The 16,353-nt window shown below is 39.6% G+C and overlaps 1 protein-coding gene across 1 annotated transcript; it reads left to right on the top strand.

The window, feature by feature from the left end:
* Positions 1-816: 816 nt before the first annotated feature.
* Positions 817-8,011, top strand: LOC115129792 (oocyte zinc finger protein XlCOF6-like). Its single transcript, XM_029660510.2, has 5 exons — positions 817-1,241; positions 3,247-3,481; positions 3,645-3,751; positions 3,850-3,937; positions 5,373-8,011. Exons 1-5 carry the CDS (start codon positions 1,068-1,070, stop codon positions 6,956-6,958), a joined length of 2,190 nt encoding a protein of 729 aa, XP_029516370.1. The 5' UTR covers positions 817-1,067; the 3' UTR covers positions 6,959-8,011.
* Positions 8,012-16,353: the final 8,342 nt, after the last annotated feature.

Genomic DNA, 16,353 nt, shown 5'->3' with positions numbered 1-16,353 from the left:
ATATATTATAAATAGTATAATTGTGTGATATGATAGCATTTTGCAAACCCGCTGCCCTGTCGAACCAAGATAAATGGTTTTGACCACAAAAGTTCTGCTTCACTACATGCTCCACTGCTATGATTTGTGTAATAATAAGCTAGAAATCATAAGTGCCAATCCAGATAATGTGTAAACTCCACATAGTTGTGATCTGTAGGTGTCATTGAGTAGGTTGATACCCCATGTCATGGGTACACAATCCATAGCTAGGCAGTACAATATGAATGTTCAAAACACACAATAGACCGACTGGGAATGGAAGGACAGTCAAAGTCCTGCAAAAGCGCTACGACGCTAATATCTGTGTAAAATTCACATAGTTGTTTTCTCTAGGGGTCACTGAGAGTAGGCTGGTACCCCATTTCATAGGCTAGGCTATGCATATAATTATGCCCCCAATTTTTTTTTTTTTAACTAGGCAAGTTAGTTAAGGACAAACTGTTATTTTCAACAACAGCCTAGGAACTTCATTGTTCAGGGGCAGAACAACAGATTTGTCAGCTCGGGGATTCAATCTTGCAACCTTTCCGTTACTAGTCAAACACTGTAACCACTAGGCTACCTGCCACCCCAATGAAGTTCTGAATTATAATACACCCACAGTGCGATTTAAATGTATTAAAATTAATCTTTCGACGAATTTATATGACAACATTCCAACCTTATTAAGCATTATCTAGTCCAATTGTGGCATGTTTTCACAATTATCATTTTCAATGGAGGGCTTTTATTTTGAAGGCGAACCGCCGATTCCACTAGTGTTGCTCACGCAAATAATGTTGTTCACGACACACGCGTTGTTATCGTGGTCACGTCAGATAGCATTGTCCTACAAAACGCGAAAGCTTATTAAACAACTTTACACAGGACAAATGGTATCGTGTTTATCCGTTGAATCCACACAGAAGACGGTTATTTGTTAAGGCTTAACGAAAAAAAAAGGTCGCGCGACGATTGTGTACGATTATAGCTAGTAGCTAACGTTAGCTAGGTTACGAAGCCAAATATCTGCATAAAGTTACTGCATGAAGTTACTTAACAGGGACAACATGTCTAGCCTTAACAGTCGCAATATTTTCGAGAAAGAAACAACGTCGATTATGACTTTTATCGTTGAGACGGCAGTAGCAGAAATTAGCCAACTGTTTTTGGACAACGAATCAATCGCGGCGCCAATACCAAGTAACCTGGGAAAAAAGGTGAGCAACGTACAAAGATTGTCATTTTTTAATAAGCAAGCGTTAGTTTGGATCTTGTTGGTCATTAGACCAAGACCGTGGCAAAATATTGACTATCATTCTTATAACCGGGGTTACAATTTCTCCAAACGGAAAACGTTTTGCGACTATTGGACAAATTCAGGTTAGTCCCGCCCAATAATATATTATAGTGGGTGCTGTTCTGAAGTCACCGTCCGCCATTATGATACAGTATTTCAATGTAATGTTTCAAGGACATATACATTCATTGAACTATTTATTTATTGGGGAGTGCAACATAAGACCTATACATATTTTTTTAAACAAAAAAAACCTCATGTTTTTATATTAATTTTTATTGAGGAATTATTGGCATCTCTTCAGTTCATACAATACTATGTATTTTTTAAATTTAGAAGTATGTATTACAGTGTCTGTAAGGGAGAGAAAAAAGACGTATTTATCTTCCAAAACATGTTGCTGTTGAAATGAAAACATGTACATCGCCTCTCTACAGGACAAAGAAACAGCGTTGATGACTATAATGTAAAGCTGGAGTAGTTAATGCATGATCCCATGTTTTCAATATTGCTAACCAGTTTAAGTTTAATCTGATGTAAAGTTACTCCCCCATTAAGCCAGTACAAAGAAATTGCAATAGTCAAGATTAATACATGTATCTTAGTACAATAAACCTAGGAGTGGGTTCACTCAGACTGTTAAAATCTCTGGGTTCAGTGGTGGCCTTTTTGTATATGTCCTGTAGTACTAGGTGGCTGCTAATGTAAACTACATTCATTGTCAATGCACAATATTTGTTCAACAGTTGTGAAAGGACTATTAGAAAATCCATAAGAACAGCAGTTAAATTGGATACATGTATCACCACTCCATCCATGCTTAATAACATCAACAACAATGGGTTATCGTTTTGTAAGCCAGCTAGTATAAGCAGACATTTGCGTACATGCGTTGCTGCGGTTGCACAGTACCACAAGCTGTCAAAATGAACCAAAAGGTACATTTTCTACACAAATAATTTAGATACTACATATGAAATGTCTTCCCACATCCCTTGAATTGGTGCTGGCTATATCCCTATCCACACATCGTGGCATTGTTGACAAATTTGACATTTTACCGTAGGGTTATTGTTTTTCCCTGATTCACTTCAAACGCTCTTATTGGCCAAGACATAGCGGCAGCATGTCGGAAACCATTTACTCTAGGAGCCAAACCGAAGCAAATATAACCAAACGGGGAGGGACCTACCCAAATTTGATCAATCGAAACTGTTGTTTTCGTTGCAAGACTGTTGGTGGTAAACCATTTCCATTACAAACCGTTTGTTGCTACGGTCTGCGACTAATGAATACACTCCTTGGCATTACCTGGTCAGACCAATGGGTCAGCCATCAACCAAGCCATAACATTACGTTTAGAAGGAATTCTCCCCTAGTTGTAACGAACATACAGTACCAGTCAAAAGTTTGGACACGCCTACTCATTCCAGGGTTTTTCTTTATTTGTACTATTTTCTACATTGTAGGATAATAGTGAATAAATCAAAACTACGAAATAACACATTTTTTAATGAACCTTTATTTAACTAGGCCAGTAAGTTAAGAACAAATTCTTATTTACAATGATGGCCTACCCCGGTCAAACCCTAACCTGGACGACGTTGGGCCAATTGTGCGGGACTCCCAATCATGGTCGGTTGTGATACAGCCCAGGATCGAACCAGGGTTTGTAGTGACGAACAGTGCACAATAAAGTATTAAATCCAGTTGTTAGTTGCTAACCCCTCCCAAAATCAAACATGTTATGTTCTCACTTTGCACATGCACCTGTCTGTTTCACACATGTTTGTCGTATTTAAAGTCTAGTATATGGGCCAGTGAAGTATAACTAGCTAAAGAAAGGAGCAAAGTAAAAAAAAAAAAAATACAAATTGAGTGTAACTTTGTTGGCTTCGTTCTAATATACTCCAATCTCTCTCTAGAAACAGGTTGGCACCATTATGCACCTTTTGACAAAGGAGGCTGTTCGTAAAATCTGTAGACTATTCCTAGAGGTCTCTGCGGCTTTTCAAAATGAAAATGAGAAACTGAAGATCAAGGTGGAGCAGATGGATAAAGATCTGAAGGCGATGGTTGAGAAGGGTGAGGGGCGAGAAGAACCGAAAAGACCAACCCATATTCTGCACAATGGAACGATCTTTAGAATTAAGCCAGTTGGTGAGTGTGGGCCCAGCAACTCATCACTGTCTATTGAATATAGCAAAGGAAAGCTTGTTTGTATGGTTTGTCTTCCACCAGTTTGTAAAGGGATGTGATGCACAACAGCACAATGTCGTTCAACGCAAAGGAAATGTAAAGTTTTATCTGCTTGTTATTTAAGATCTCCCAATGATGCCTGTTAACAATGTGAAGACAAACACCGTGGTCTCAGCATTGCTCAGCATGGGAGATGTCAGTCAAGTAAACACTGTCATCGTACGGGAAGAGGTATGTTCTTGTAACTTATGATCATCTTCTGTGTATGATTTTAGCAAATCTGACAAATGTCTGTTTTATATTAAAATAATGACTTTCCTCCATTCCAGACTACTGCGAGAAATACAGGCTCTAGCACCGACCCTGTGAAGGAGAGGAGTGAGGTGAAATCAGGAACTAAAACGTCAGTCATTGAAGGTAATATCCCAAAGAAACAAAACTGGCTGTTCCAAGTACACAACTATGCTTAAACCACAACAATAGACCACTTTTGAGGTCTGGGATTTCTTTTTTATTTGATATTTTATAGTGGAAGGGTGTAGTTTCCCTTTAATTCAATTGTGCACCTTGGCAAGAGACCTTTGTGTTTGGCAAGCGGTGTTTCTGTAGCCAACTGTATCATGTATAGTGTGCATCACAGGAGGTTGGTGTCACCTTAATTGGGGAGGACGGGCATGTGGTAATGGCTGGAGTGGAATGATCTCAAATTCATGTGTTTGATGCCATTTCATTCACTCCGTTCTGCTCACCAGCCTCCTGCGGTGTGCATGTGATTGCAAAGTTTGCTAAACAAATGCCCACGTGACTGATACAAATCGTCATGATATCATTCTGCCAGGTAGGCCTACTTTGTAGTCAACATTTAATTGGGAAGGTTTTTTGGGAAAGCCTTTTAAAGGACAGTTTCGGCATGCTAACTGGCAAAAGAACATACAGGCATTACTTCTTCAGAAAGTTCCAGGAAATACAAATCACTGATGCAATCTTTTCTATTCATGAATTATGAGAAACTAGTGCAATTAAACTTTTTTTTTTATTAAATTCAATACATTTTATTTATTTATCTGTCCACTTCGGACCATTCAATCAAGACTTCAGACCAAACATTTTAAATACCAGGTATGCATATCCACCGATTCTTGCCTTCACATTCACTGGTAGGCTAGATATCATAACTTGAAATGTATTTTCTACTGCTTTCCTGTGCCTACCGCTCTTCTGTGAGCTGCTCCACAACCAGTTGTTTGAAAGCTGCACGCTCTCGCTGCCCGGTGATATTCCGCTCAAAGTAGGCAGTGTGTGGCACAGTGTGTTAAATAATCTACATGATGAACTTACAGCTTCAGGAATTTGACTCTTATATATATATATATATTTTTTTATCAATTAGCCTAGATTGAAAATTATTGGCATCATTATTATATAATATGGATGATTTTTAAAATATTTTTTTAATTTTACCTTTATTTAACCAGGCAAGTCAGTTAAGAACAAATTCTTATTTTCATTGACGTCCTAGGAACAGTGGGTTAACTGCCTGTTCAGGGGCAGAACGACAGATTTGTACCTTGTCAGCTCGGGGATTTGAACTTGCAACCTTTCGGTTACTAGTCCAACGCTCTAACCACTAGGCTAACATGCCGCCCATTGGATGATTGACTGGCCCGGAGGGTTTCCAAAACCTCCGGGAACCAGTGGGCAGCCCTGTAAGTCGACCCCTTCACCCTATTCACTATATAGGGGAGCCATTTGGGACACAGCCGTATAGTTGTTTCTGGTACAATTTTGTGTTGTATTGAAAGATGGCTGTCAAACCAGTAGCATAATGCCTGTATATTCCTCTCATCTGTAGGTGCTGCAGAGGCTTACAGTAAACCGACAGAGACTTCTTCTCTTCTTCTCTCTGTGGGAGACTCACGTGGACTGAATACAAAGCCCTCATTTAGAGACACTGAATCCAAGGGTGAACCTATGAGAGCTGTTGTTTCAGAGGAAACAGGCAGCGGGAGAGGCAGTCATGCAAGAGAAACAAGCAGCCGTACTGCTAATGGCACAGAATCCACAGAAAACAGCCACGGAATACAGCAGAGCATTTCCAAGCCGAGGAAACCCTTCAAGTGTGACATATGTGAGAAGACCTTCCACGCCAACTGTCTGTTGAAACGCCATATAGCAGTTCACAATAAACCGAAAGGGCCCTTTAAGTGTGACATTTGTGCGAAAACCTTCCGCCTGAACTGTATGCTGACTCAACACATGCAAACTCACTCAAAAGAGAAACCTTTCAGTTGCAAAGTTTGCGGAAAGAAGTTCCGTAGTAAGACAAATCTGAAATCACATGAGTTTGTTCATGCAGAGGTGAAACCGTTCACCTGCCTCACTTGTGGACGAGGTTTCGCATCAAAGTACATGCTTGACGTACACCAGCGAGTTCACACAGGTGAGAAACCATACAGCTGTACTACGTGTGGAAAGAATTTCAGTATATCTCAAAACCTGAAAACGCATATTAGATCTGTACATACAGAACGTACAGAACGCCCACACCCATGCTCCCAGTGTGACAAGACCTTCTGGCGTCCCGTCGAATTGCAGGAGCACCAGGTAGTTCATACAGGGGAGAAGCCATTTAGATGTGAAATATGTCAAGCTACTTTCAGCTTTAAGGAGAACCTTACGAGGCACCATCGAATTCACACGAAGAAGAGGCCGCACACATGTGAGGCGTGTGGAAAGACATTCATTCAGTCCACCAACTTAAAAGCTCACATGCTAGTTCATGGGGCATTAAAACCATTTATGTGTGACGTTTGTGGAAAGACTTACCTTTACAATTATCAACTGAGAATTCACAAGCTATCACACGTGGCTGATGGAGAGGGGCACTCAAGAACCAGAAAGAACAAGGCCAACCAACAAAAACAAACCGATCAACCAAAACCCTTCAGCTGTGAGATATGTTTGAAGGGCTTCAGCTCCATCGGTTCTCTGAAAACACATGGAAGAATTCACACAGGAGAAAACATATACACTTGTTCCACATGCGGAAAGACTTTTCTCCATAAAGTTACTTTTGACTATCACCAGAAATTACACACTGGAGAGAAGCCCAATGCTTGTGGTTGTTGTGGAAAGAGATTTATTACAAAACAATCTCTTAAGATACATGAGCTGATCCATACAGGTGAGAAACCACACAAGTGCAGTGATTGTGGGAAGACATTTGGATTTATCGGTAATCTCAAAAGACATGAGCGAGTCCACACGGGAGAGAAGCCTTTTAGCTGTGATGTCTGTGGGACACGATTCAGACAAGCAAATCATGTCAAAACCCACATGCAAGTGCACACAGGAGTCAGGCCATACTCCTGCAAGAGATGTGGAAAAGGCTTTTCTGATTCAAGACACTTCAAAAAGCACAACTGTGTCAGTAGCTAACGCAAATCTTCTGATCGCACTTTCAGAAGTAAGAAATGAGGATTACATGCCATGATGCTACAATCTCAATAACTTTACAATCAAATAACTTGAGGCAAATGTGTATGAGTCTGAATACTGCAAGACATTGGGTTTTGTTGTGTGGATTTCCCAAAAGATTCCATAATCTTGGCATGTAAATGATTTCTTCACTGTGATGATCACATCCCTAATATTAATTGTCCAGTCAGACTTTTATTCTAATAGACAAGTCCATATATTAATGATAGAGGAATTCTAAATTCCTGAGTGTTTTGCAGCCAAAACCAAATTCACACTTTTATCTATTTCATGATAAGTTGTAAGTTTATCATTTGCATGAATTAGCAAGAGACCAGTCTTAAAAACAAGTTCAGCATTTATTCTTGATGAGTACTGACCCAAAATACAAAGAACATTACATTTTAAAGAGAGAACATAAAATGACGTCATCAGTTTCACACTCTCTCCCATCCTTACAATAGCTTAGTATACTCAGGCCTGGAGATCTTCTACTCCCCTCATAAAACAGACATTCCAATCTGTCTAAAAGATATACTTTTTCTCCCCTAATGGAACATAACCCAAACATTCTTATCTTGTCTGAAAAGCTATATCATCTCTCCCCCTTAAACCTCCCAAGAGGTTAATTCGTTCTGCTTACATTTTCAGTAACAGCTTAACCAAGAACTCATACTTTTCATACCATAACATAATAGTAACATAATAGTATTAGAATAAATGGTTCTAATCAATAATGTATACATAATTAATCATTTCAACTACAATTTCCTCTAACAATTAACTACACTTTTTGTTCTTTGAAATAGCCTTAACTATTAGGTTGGATGGCCTTATGGGATTCTTTCGGTGCAGGGAAGGATGAACAAATACCATTTATGCAGGGTAGAAACTAGGAGGGTGATGATGACAACAACAAAACTGCAGTCATTTGTGAAATAAACTTTACTGTTGAAACAAGATATTTCAAGGATTTTACCAAAATAAACCTGGAATAAAGACAATATTACAATATTGTATTTTGTTGTAGTCATTTCTTATTGAGTGTCTCTGACTGCCTTCCATACTGTAGTACAGAGATCAAGTCTCCTCTCCAGAGTGTTGCCTCTTCTGGTGGCGTTTTCTGTCGTTCATTTGGGAGAAGCATTGTCCACATTCTGATCAGTGGTAAAGTTACTAAGCAGTTGCATTCTCATTTGTATTGTGAGAGTTCTTTTGGAAAAATCTTTTTCCACAGCAGGAGCACTGCAAAGGTCTCTTTATTATGCACCCTTCTCACATGAGTCATCACATGAACGAGAAAAAGTATCTCCACATTCCGAGCAGGGAGAGGCTGCTCTTTCTCCAGAGAGTTTGAACTTGTGTGCTTGCTTGTGACACTTAAATGTTTTTTCAAGAGCAAAACTTCCCGCAATCAATGCAGTAGTACGGTTTCTCTACAGTGTGTATTTGCTGGTGCTATCCCAACTGTTGCAAATTTGTAAAACCCTCCACGCAGTCAGTGCAGAGGAATGGTATTTTTACACTTCCAGTGTGTATTTTTTTATGTCTTTCAAACTTTGCCTGTTTTAAGAAACACTTTCCACAGTCAGAACAGTGGAGTGCCAGTTCTACGGAATGTACTGGAAGGTGTGATCTTAGTTTGGCCATGTCAGGAAATCTTATCACACCTTGCACAGCTGTAACGTTTATTTTCCTTGTGTGTTAGTTTATGTTGTTTAAGCCTCTCCTTTCCTGCAAAGCTTTTGTGACAATTAGAGCAGTGGTAAGGCTTTTCTCCTGTGTGTTTTCCTGGTGTCTTTTATTAAGATGATATCCGTGAGTAAAACTCTTATTGCAGTCGGAACAGTGGTGACGCTTTTCCTTTGGTGAGATCTTCTCTGTGTGTTTTCGCTGGTGCCTTTTCAACGACCATAACAGTTTGAATCTCTTCCCACAGTTGGGGCAAAGGTGAGGCCTTTCTTGACTATGTACTTCTATGTGTATTTTTAGTTCTCCCGGTTCAGAAAAGCTTTTATCACAGTAAAGACAATATGACCCCCTTTCTTATGTGTCCTCTGGTGACTTTTCAGAAGATCCGAGCGGGTAAAACTTTTCCCACAGTCAGGGCAGCGAAAATGTTTCTCTCCCGTATGTGTTCGCTGGTTTAGTTCACGTTTATCCACTTTAGAAAAACTTATACCACAATAAGAGCACTCAAGAAGCCCCAAAGTATGTTTTTGTTGGTGCATTTCAAATGCATTTAACAACTGGAATCTCTTCCCACAGTCTGGGCAAAGGTATGGCTTTTCTCCAGCATGTACATGCATGTGTGTGTTCAGATCCTCTGGTTTGGAGAAACATTCCTCACAATGATTGCAGTGGAAGTATTTCCCTTTCATATGCTTTCGCTGGTGGTGTATTTTCAGATCATACGACTGAGAATAACTTTTGCCACAATCAGAGCAGCGATGAGAGGCTTCACTCCCGTATGTGTTTGTTGGTGTCTTTTAAGATGATACTCGTGTAAAGTTCTTCCCACAGTCGGAGCAGGGATGACGCCTCTCACCTCCATTAGAACTCACAATAGGGTCATCGGAAGTATCATGATGAGGCTTCTCTCTGTTCTCCTGAGTTGTTTGGGGCAGTTGTCTTTCTGGGTGCTGATTTTTCCCAAGTTCAGGCACACTGTCTGCATTGCTGGAAACGTTGAAGGTATTCTCCAGCTGATGTTTTTCAAGCTTCTCCAATATGACAAAGCTTTCCACGAATTAGGGGAGTGAAAATTATGTTTGTCTTTCATGTGTAATTTTTGGTGTGACTTGAGATGATCTAATCGAGCAAAACTTCTGTTGAAATCAGAGCAGTTATGAGGCTTCTCTCCAGTATGTCTTGTAAGATCCCTCACTTTTTGAAAGCTCCTACCGCAGTAGGCGCAGTATTGAGGCTTCTCTCCTCTAGGACTGAAATCCTCAATGAAGTCCTCAGTATCTAGAAGCTCCTCCCATTCTCCTGTATTGTTTGGGGTTGTTGTGGTCTTTCTGAGTTTTGATTATTCTCTGATTGGCACTGGGAATTGGCTGGGCATTGCTGTTTGCTATGGGACAGGACACTGTTTATATTTGCAGTGTTGCTGGAAACTTTGAAGGAATGCTCTCGCAGGCCCTGTTGCTTTTTCACAAGTTTAATTTGACGAATGTGTGTGACCGCTTTATCCAGTGTTAGTTCTGGGTCCATTTGTATTCTGTCACGTAAGCCCATGACTAGTCTGTCTCTTATCATCTCACTGAGCAGAGCTCCATAACCACAATGTTCTGACAAACAATGAAGTGCTGAGATAAAATCATCAGCTGTCTCTCCTGCTTCTTGTTGTCTTTGGTTATATTTAGTTAGTTCTAATATTACATTCCTCCTAACTGCCAAATGTCCATCTTGCAGCTCATTATTAGAACTGTGGAAGTGTTCCCCCTCGATCAGGTTGTCATCTTGCAGGTCTTCTGAGGTGTCCATCTCCTCAGCCTGGAAATACATTTAAAATGGCATAATTACCAGTAGGCTTAGTATCATCTGTGTTCTCTAAAACATCATTTTGTAATAGATAATATAGCCTACGTTCCATTACGGTTCAAGTCCAAATTAGAATAGATAGCACATAAAATAAATAGCTAAACAAATAACTTAGCTACCTCTGTAAAGATGTGAAGACCCTAAGTCTAATAATTTGAAATACGTAGCAATATCAACATGATAATGATGATTTGAAATTAGGTCTAGAGATCACCATGATATAGCATATTGATTGCATTGGCTAGTGATCTAGGCTAGAGAAGGTTCATTGGCAGTAGTAGTAGTGGACATTTCCATCTAAAAAGTCCCATGATCACTAGCACGTGAAAATCATGGGAGCACGTCAAATTTGGTGCCAATGAAAGCTGTTTTTTTTGGGGGGGGGGCTATATACATTTTTCGACCATTTTTCCATCCTAAAATTTGGAATAAGCCAAGGCTTTGATGGTCAAACAGAAGAAAAAGGGGTCTTAAATACAGTACCAGTCGAAAGTTTGGACACACTTACTCATTCAAGGGTTTTTCTTTATTTTTACTATTTTCTACATTGTAGAATAATAGTGAAGACAAACTATGAAATAACACATATAGAATAATGTGGTAACCAAAATAGTGTTAAACAAATCTAAATATATTTTAGATTCTTCAAAATAGCCACCCATTGCCTTGATGACAGCTTTGCACACTCTATTCTCTCAACCAGCTTCATGTGGAATGCTTTTTCAACAGTCTTGAGGGAGTTCCCTCATATGCTGAGCACTTGTTGGCTGCTTTTCCTTCACTCTGCGGTCCAACTCATCCCAAACCATCTCAATTGGTTGAGGTCGGGTGATTGTGGAGGCCAAGTCGTCTGATGCAGCCCTCCATCATTGTGGAGGCCAAGTCATCTGATGCAGCCCTCCATCATTCTTGGTCAAATAGGCCTTACACAGCCTGGGGTCATTGTCCTGTTGAAAAACAAAAGATAGTCCCACAAGGAAAAAAACAGATGGGATGGCTTATCGCTGCAGAATGCTGTTGTAGCCATGCTGGTTAAGTGTGCCTTGAATTCTAAATAAATCACAGACCGTGTCATTAGCAAATTACCATCACACCTCCTCCATGCTTTACGGTTGGAACCACACATGCGAAGATAATCTGTTCACCTACTCTGCGTCTCACAAAGACACGACAGTTGGAACCAAACATTTCCAATTTGGACTCATCGGACCAAAGTACAGATTCCACCGATCTAATGTCCATTGCTTGTGTTTCTTGGGCCAAAGCAAGTGTCTTCTTATTGGTGTCCTTTAGTGGTGGTTTCTTTGCAGCAATTCGACCATGAAGGTCTGATTCATGCAGTCTCCTCTGAAAAGTTGTTGAGATGTGTCTGTTACTTGAACTCTGAAGCATTTATTTGGGCTGCAATTTCTGAGGCTGTAATGAACGTATCCTCTGCAACAGAGGTAACTCTGGGCCTTCCTTTCCTGTGGCGGTCCTCATGAGAGCCAGTTTCATCATAGCGCTTGATGGTTTTTGTGACTGCCCCTGAAGAAACTTTCAAAGTTCTTGACATTTTCCAGATATACTGACCATCATGTTTTTAAAGTAATGATGGACTATCGTTTCTCTTTGCTTATTTGAGCTTTTCTGGCCATAATAAGGACGTGGTCTTTTAACAAATAGGGCTATCTTCTGTATACCCCCATACCTTGTCACAACACACCTGATTTACTCAAATGCATTAAGAAGGAAATAAATTCCACAAAATAACCTGAAACAAGGCACACCTGTTAATTGAAATGCATTCCAGATGACTACCTCATGAAGTTGGTTAAGAGAATGCCAAGAGTGTGCAAAGCTGTCATCAAGGCAAAGGGTGGCTACTTTGAAGAATATAAAAAATGTATTTTATATTTTAACACTTTTTTGCTTACTACATGATTCCATATGGGTTGTTTCATAGTTTTGATGTCTTCACTATTATTCTGCAATGTAGAAAATAGTAAAAAAGAAAAAACTTGAATGAGTAGGTGTGTCCAAACCTTTTTGACTGGAACTGTACATCGAAACAATAATGTTGAAGTAAAGACCCCTGCCAACTAATATCAACATTTAGACTTGCAGAAACTATTTCCCTTCTGTAAGTTTAAGAAATATTGGCTAATGCATTCTGTTACCAAAAACCCAACTTTAAAAAAATATATATATTTTTTACAATTTATGAAGTGATTTAAAGTGCATCATTCTGTTGCCAAATCTGTAAAAGAATGACCAAAAAAATACCCTAAGGTATGTAATGTGCACCCATGAAATGGGGTATCAGCCAACTCAGTGACACCCACTGAACACAACTATGTATAGTTTACACAAATATTAGCATCCTACCTCTTATTACAGGACTCTGACTGTGGGAAACACCTTCCCAGTCAGTCTATTGTGTATTGTGCATGCATATCACACTGTACAGCCTGACCTATGAAATGGGGTATCAGCCGACTCCGTGATACCCACAAAACAATCTTGGAATGTTGTATAAATTGAACAAAATACAATTATTAGGTCATCTTGACAAAAACAAGTACAAGTCTGTTGAAATCGCACTGTGGATGTATTTGAATTCAGAATTGTATTGGGGACACCATCCCACTTCAATACACGTAATAGAGTGACTGGAAAGGTGATTTTCCCTCAGTCAAAGCTCTGCAATAAAGGATAAGACGCCAATATTTGTGTAAACTCAGTTATGGCCGTAACGGGAATAAATTAAGAGTTTCGCTGAGCAAATCCATATTTTGTCAGTAACATGTATTTTGATAACGTTTTCAGAGCTGTCTAAGGGAGTGAACGTTATTTATAATAAGAATTACATGGAAAATGGCTGGCTCTCCCTTCGGAAAAATATATTTGACCTAAACCCTCCCTGACCCTACCCTATACCCGGAAGTATTCATAATTAAAAACGAAGTGGATAGCAGAGAACATGTCTACCGTTTACCCTCACTTCCTGGACAGACCAGAGCCTTAGTTAGATATGCAGTTTTAGAAACTGTTCTTCATCCTGTAAGCATTATATAGCAAGGCAGGAATACTGAAGGTTGTCCACGTTAGTCTGCAAACTAACAAGAGTAGGGGTGGAATTAATCTATCGTCGTATTTGCTGGGCCGAATTTCATGCAATTGTACTTCCTTTTACATATTGGCAGAATCCTTGTTTAATACTACACAAATTACAAGGTAAGAATGGACAGAAAGATAGACATATGTATTCATCGTATCATATTTTTCCAATGCCAAATCAGTATGTGTTGTTTGCAATTAAACTGTCCCTGTATGCAAATAATTCAATTAGAGACGTCATTAGGAATCTGAGGATGATACTTTAAAAAATGAAGACTACCTTCCCACCCCGGACAGAGTAGACATATCTACGCAGAAAAATGTCAACTTTGACTGCTGGCTACTCTTCTTTCGTGGCTTAAATGAATTATGCCCACTTGAATTTGCCTACTTTCAGCACAATGAGCTGTCCATTTCCAATTGATTGTACGGCGGCTGCTGCTTCAAATTTCAGCACCACAATGCAAGTTACTAAAATCTGTCTTATTGTGAGGTCAATAACTCTGAAATACAAGATGAGCAAGAAACAAAGTTTTTAATAAAATAAATTGTCATATCATGCTATCAACCTCCGGTACTCCTGATCTTCGCTCTCTCCTTCTCAAACTGAACAGAACATAGGTTTATTTTTGGGAAGAGGCCTCTGACTCTCCACCTGAACTGCCACCGTAGGCCTACACAACACAGCAATTGTCTAGGCAGCACACAAAAAAAGTTTTCGATCAGCAAGAGGTGAGCAGGCTGGGGCTCAGGGTTGGAATATTAATTTCAGTGTGTAATGTAGCCTTGTTTTATCTACACCATCAATACATAGCCTAATAAGCAACTCATTCCAAAACACTGAGAAATAGGAAAATGTCATCCATTACAAATTACATGACCATCCCCTGGACTAGATTTAAAAAATAAATATACACTAAATCTTCCCCTTGACTGAAATTGAAAAAGCCCTTCCCATTTTCCTCCAGGTACCAATTATGTACATTTCAATCCATCCCTAATGTGATTTTGAATCAGAGCTTCCTGGGCCTTGGCTAGGAGACAGGTCATATTCGGTCAACATCTCAGATACTGATTCAGCTGTACTGGCTAATTTAGCCATTTAAAGTTTAAAACAAGCTTCCTTTGTGTTTATTTTTTTTATTTAAACAGTGCGTGGATGTTAACTTCTATCTCATCTGAGGTTAAGATAAAATACTGAGAAGGTTTAAATACAAGGCATTGTATTAGCTAGTATGAATATTTTAAATACAGAGAATGTATTTACAGTACTTTCTGGTCTTTTACAGCATCTGGCTGTATTTTTCATGTTTTGAAGATTTTAAATTCACTCAGGCTCAAATGTATTGGTCCCAAAGAACATCTGGAAGGCGGCCATGCAATCAGGCAAACAGTTTCACTGCGATTGCAAAGAGTGCTGTGGTTGGGTGCTTTTGATGTTGACTCATTGTTGCTTTTCAACAATGTAAAAGGTATGTACAGATATTGCAGAGACCTTTGAATTATTATTACTCGAAGGGACCTAGGCTACCCTTAACCGTGGCTATAAAAGGGGCACAGCTTTGGGGTTGAGGGGGGAGATTTCTCAGGCTCAATATAATTAGGTTTCAAAGTTCAAAGAAAATCATTGAGACATTTTTGGGGGGTCTTCATCTCAGAATGCACATACAAGGATAACAGGCGTTGTGAAAACAGAATACTTGCTGTTCACCCAAAACAACACTGTTTTGAATGGGAATGTCTGTTTTAATCATTTTAATTATACTGAACAAAAATATAAACGCAACATGTGAAGTGTTGGTCCCATGTTTCATGAGCTGAAATAAAAGATCCAAGAAATGTTCCATATGAAAAAAAGGGGTTCTCTCATTTTGTGCACAAATGTGTTTACATCCCTGTTAGTGAGCATTTCTCCTTTGCCAAGGTAATCCAATGCCACAGATGTCTCAAGTTTTTAGGGAACGTGTAATTGGCATGCTGACTGCATGAATGTCCACCAGAGCTGTTGCCAGATAATTTAATATTAATTTCTCTACCATAAACTGCCTCCAACGTTGTTTTAGAAAATTTGGTAGAACCTCCAACAGGCCTCACACCCGTAGACCATATGTATGGTGTTGTGTGGGTGAGCGGTTTGCTGATGTCAATGTTGTGAACAGAGTGCCCCATGATGGCGGTGGGGTTATGGTATGAGCAGGCATAAGCTATGGACAACAAACACAATTTAATTGTATCAATGGCAATTTGAATGCACAGAGATATCCTGATGAGTCCCATTGTCATGCCATTCATCACCATCACCTCATGTTTCAGCATGATAACGCACAGCCCCATGTCCCAAGGATCTATCTGTACACAATTCCTGGAAGCTGAAAATGTCCCAGTTCTTCCATGGCCTGCACACTCAGCAGACATGTCACCCATTGTACATGTTTGGGATGCTCTGGATCTACGTGTACAACAGCATGTTCAAGTTTCCGCCAATATCCAGCAACTTCGCACAGAAATTGAAGAGGAGTGGGACAACATTCCACAGGCCACAATCAACAGCCTGATCAAATCTATGCAAAGTAAATGTGTCACGCTGCATGAGGTCACACCATACTGGTTTCTGATCCCCCACCCCTGCCTTTTTAAAAAAGGTATCTGTGACCAACAGATGCATATCTGTATACCCAGTCATGAAATCCATAGATTAGGGCACAGTTCAT

This window comes from Oncorhynchus nerka, linkage group LG5 (genome assembly GCF_034236695.1).
Source record: "Oncorhynchus nerka isolate Pitt River linkage group LG5, Oner_Uvic_2.0, whole genome shotgun sequence".
Lineage (NCBI taxonomy): Eukaryota > Metazoa > Chordata > Actinopteri > Salmoniformes > Salmonidae > Oncorhynchus > Oncorhynchus nerka.
Note: the sequence above shows the minus strand (reverse complement) of the source record. Positions and strands in the feature narration are given on the sequence as shown.

What these genes read in the sequence shown, in the direction of transcription:
- LOC115129792 (XM_029660510.2), top strand. Translation starts at nt 1,068, where the DNA reads ATGAAGTTACTTAACAGGGACAACATGTCTAGCCTTAACAGTCGCAAT. An exon ending in CTGTCATCGTACGGGAAGAG is followed by an intron (nt 3,752 to 3,849) that starts GTATGTTCTTGT and finishes CCTCCATTCCAG; the next exon opens with ACTACTGCGAGAAATACAGG. An exon ending in TAAAACGTCAGTCATTGAAG is followed by an intron (nt 3,938 to 5,372) that starts GTAATATCCCAA and finishes TCTCATCTGTAG; the next exon opens with GTGCTGCAGAGGCTTACAGT.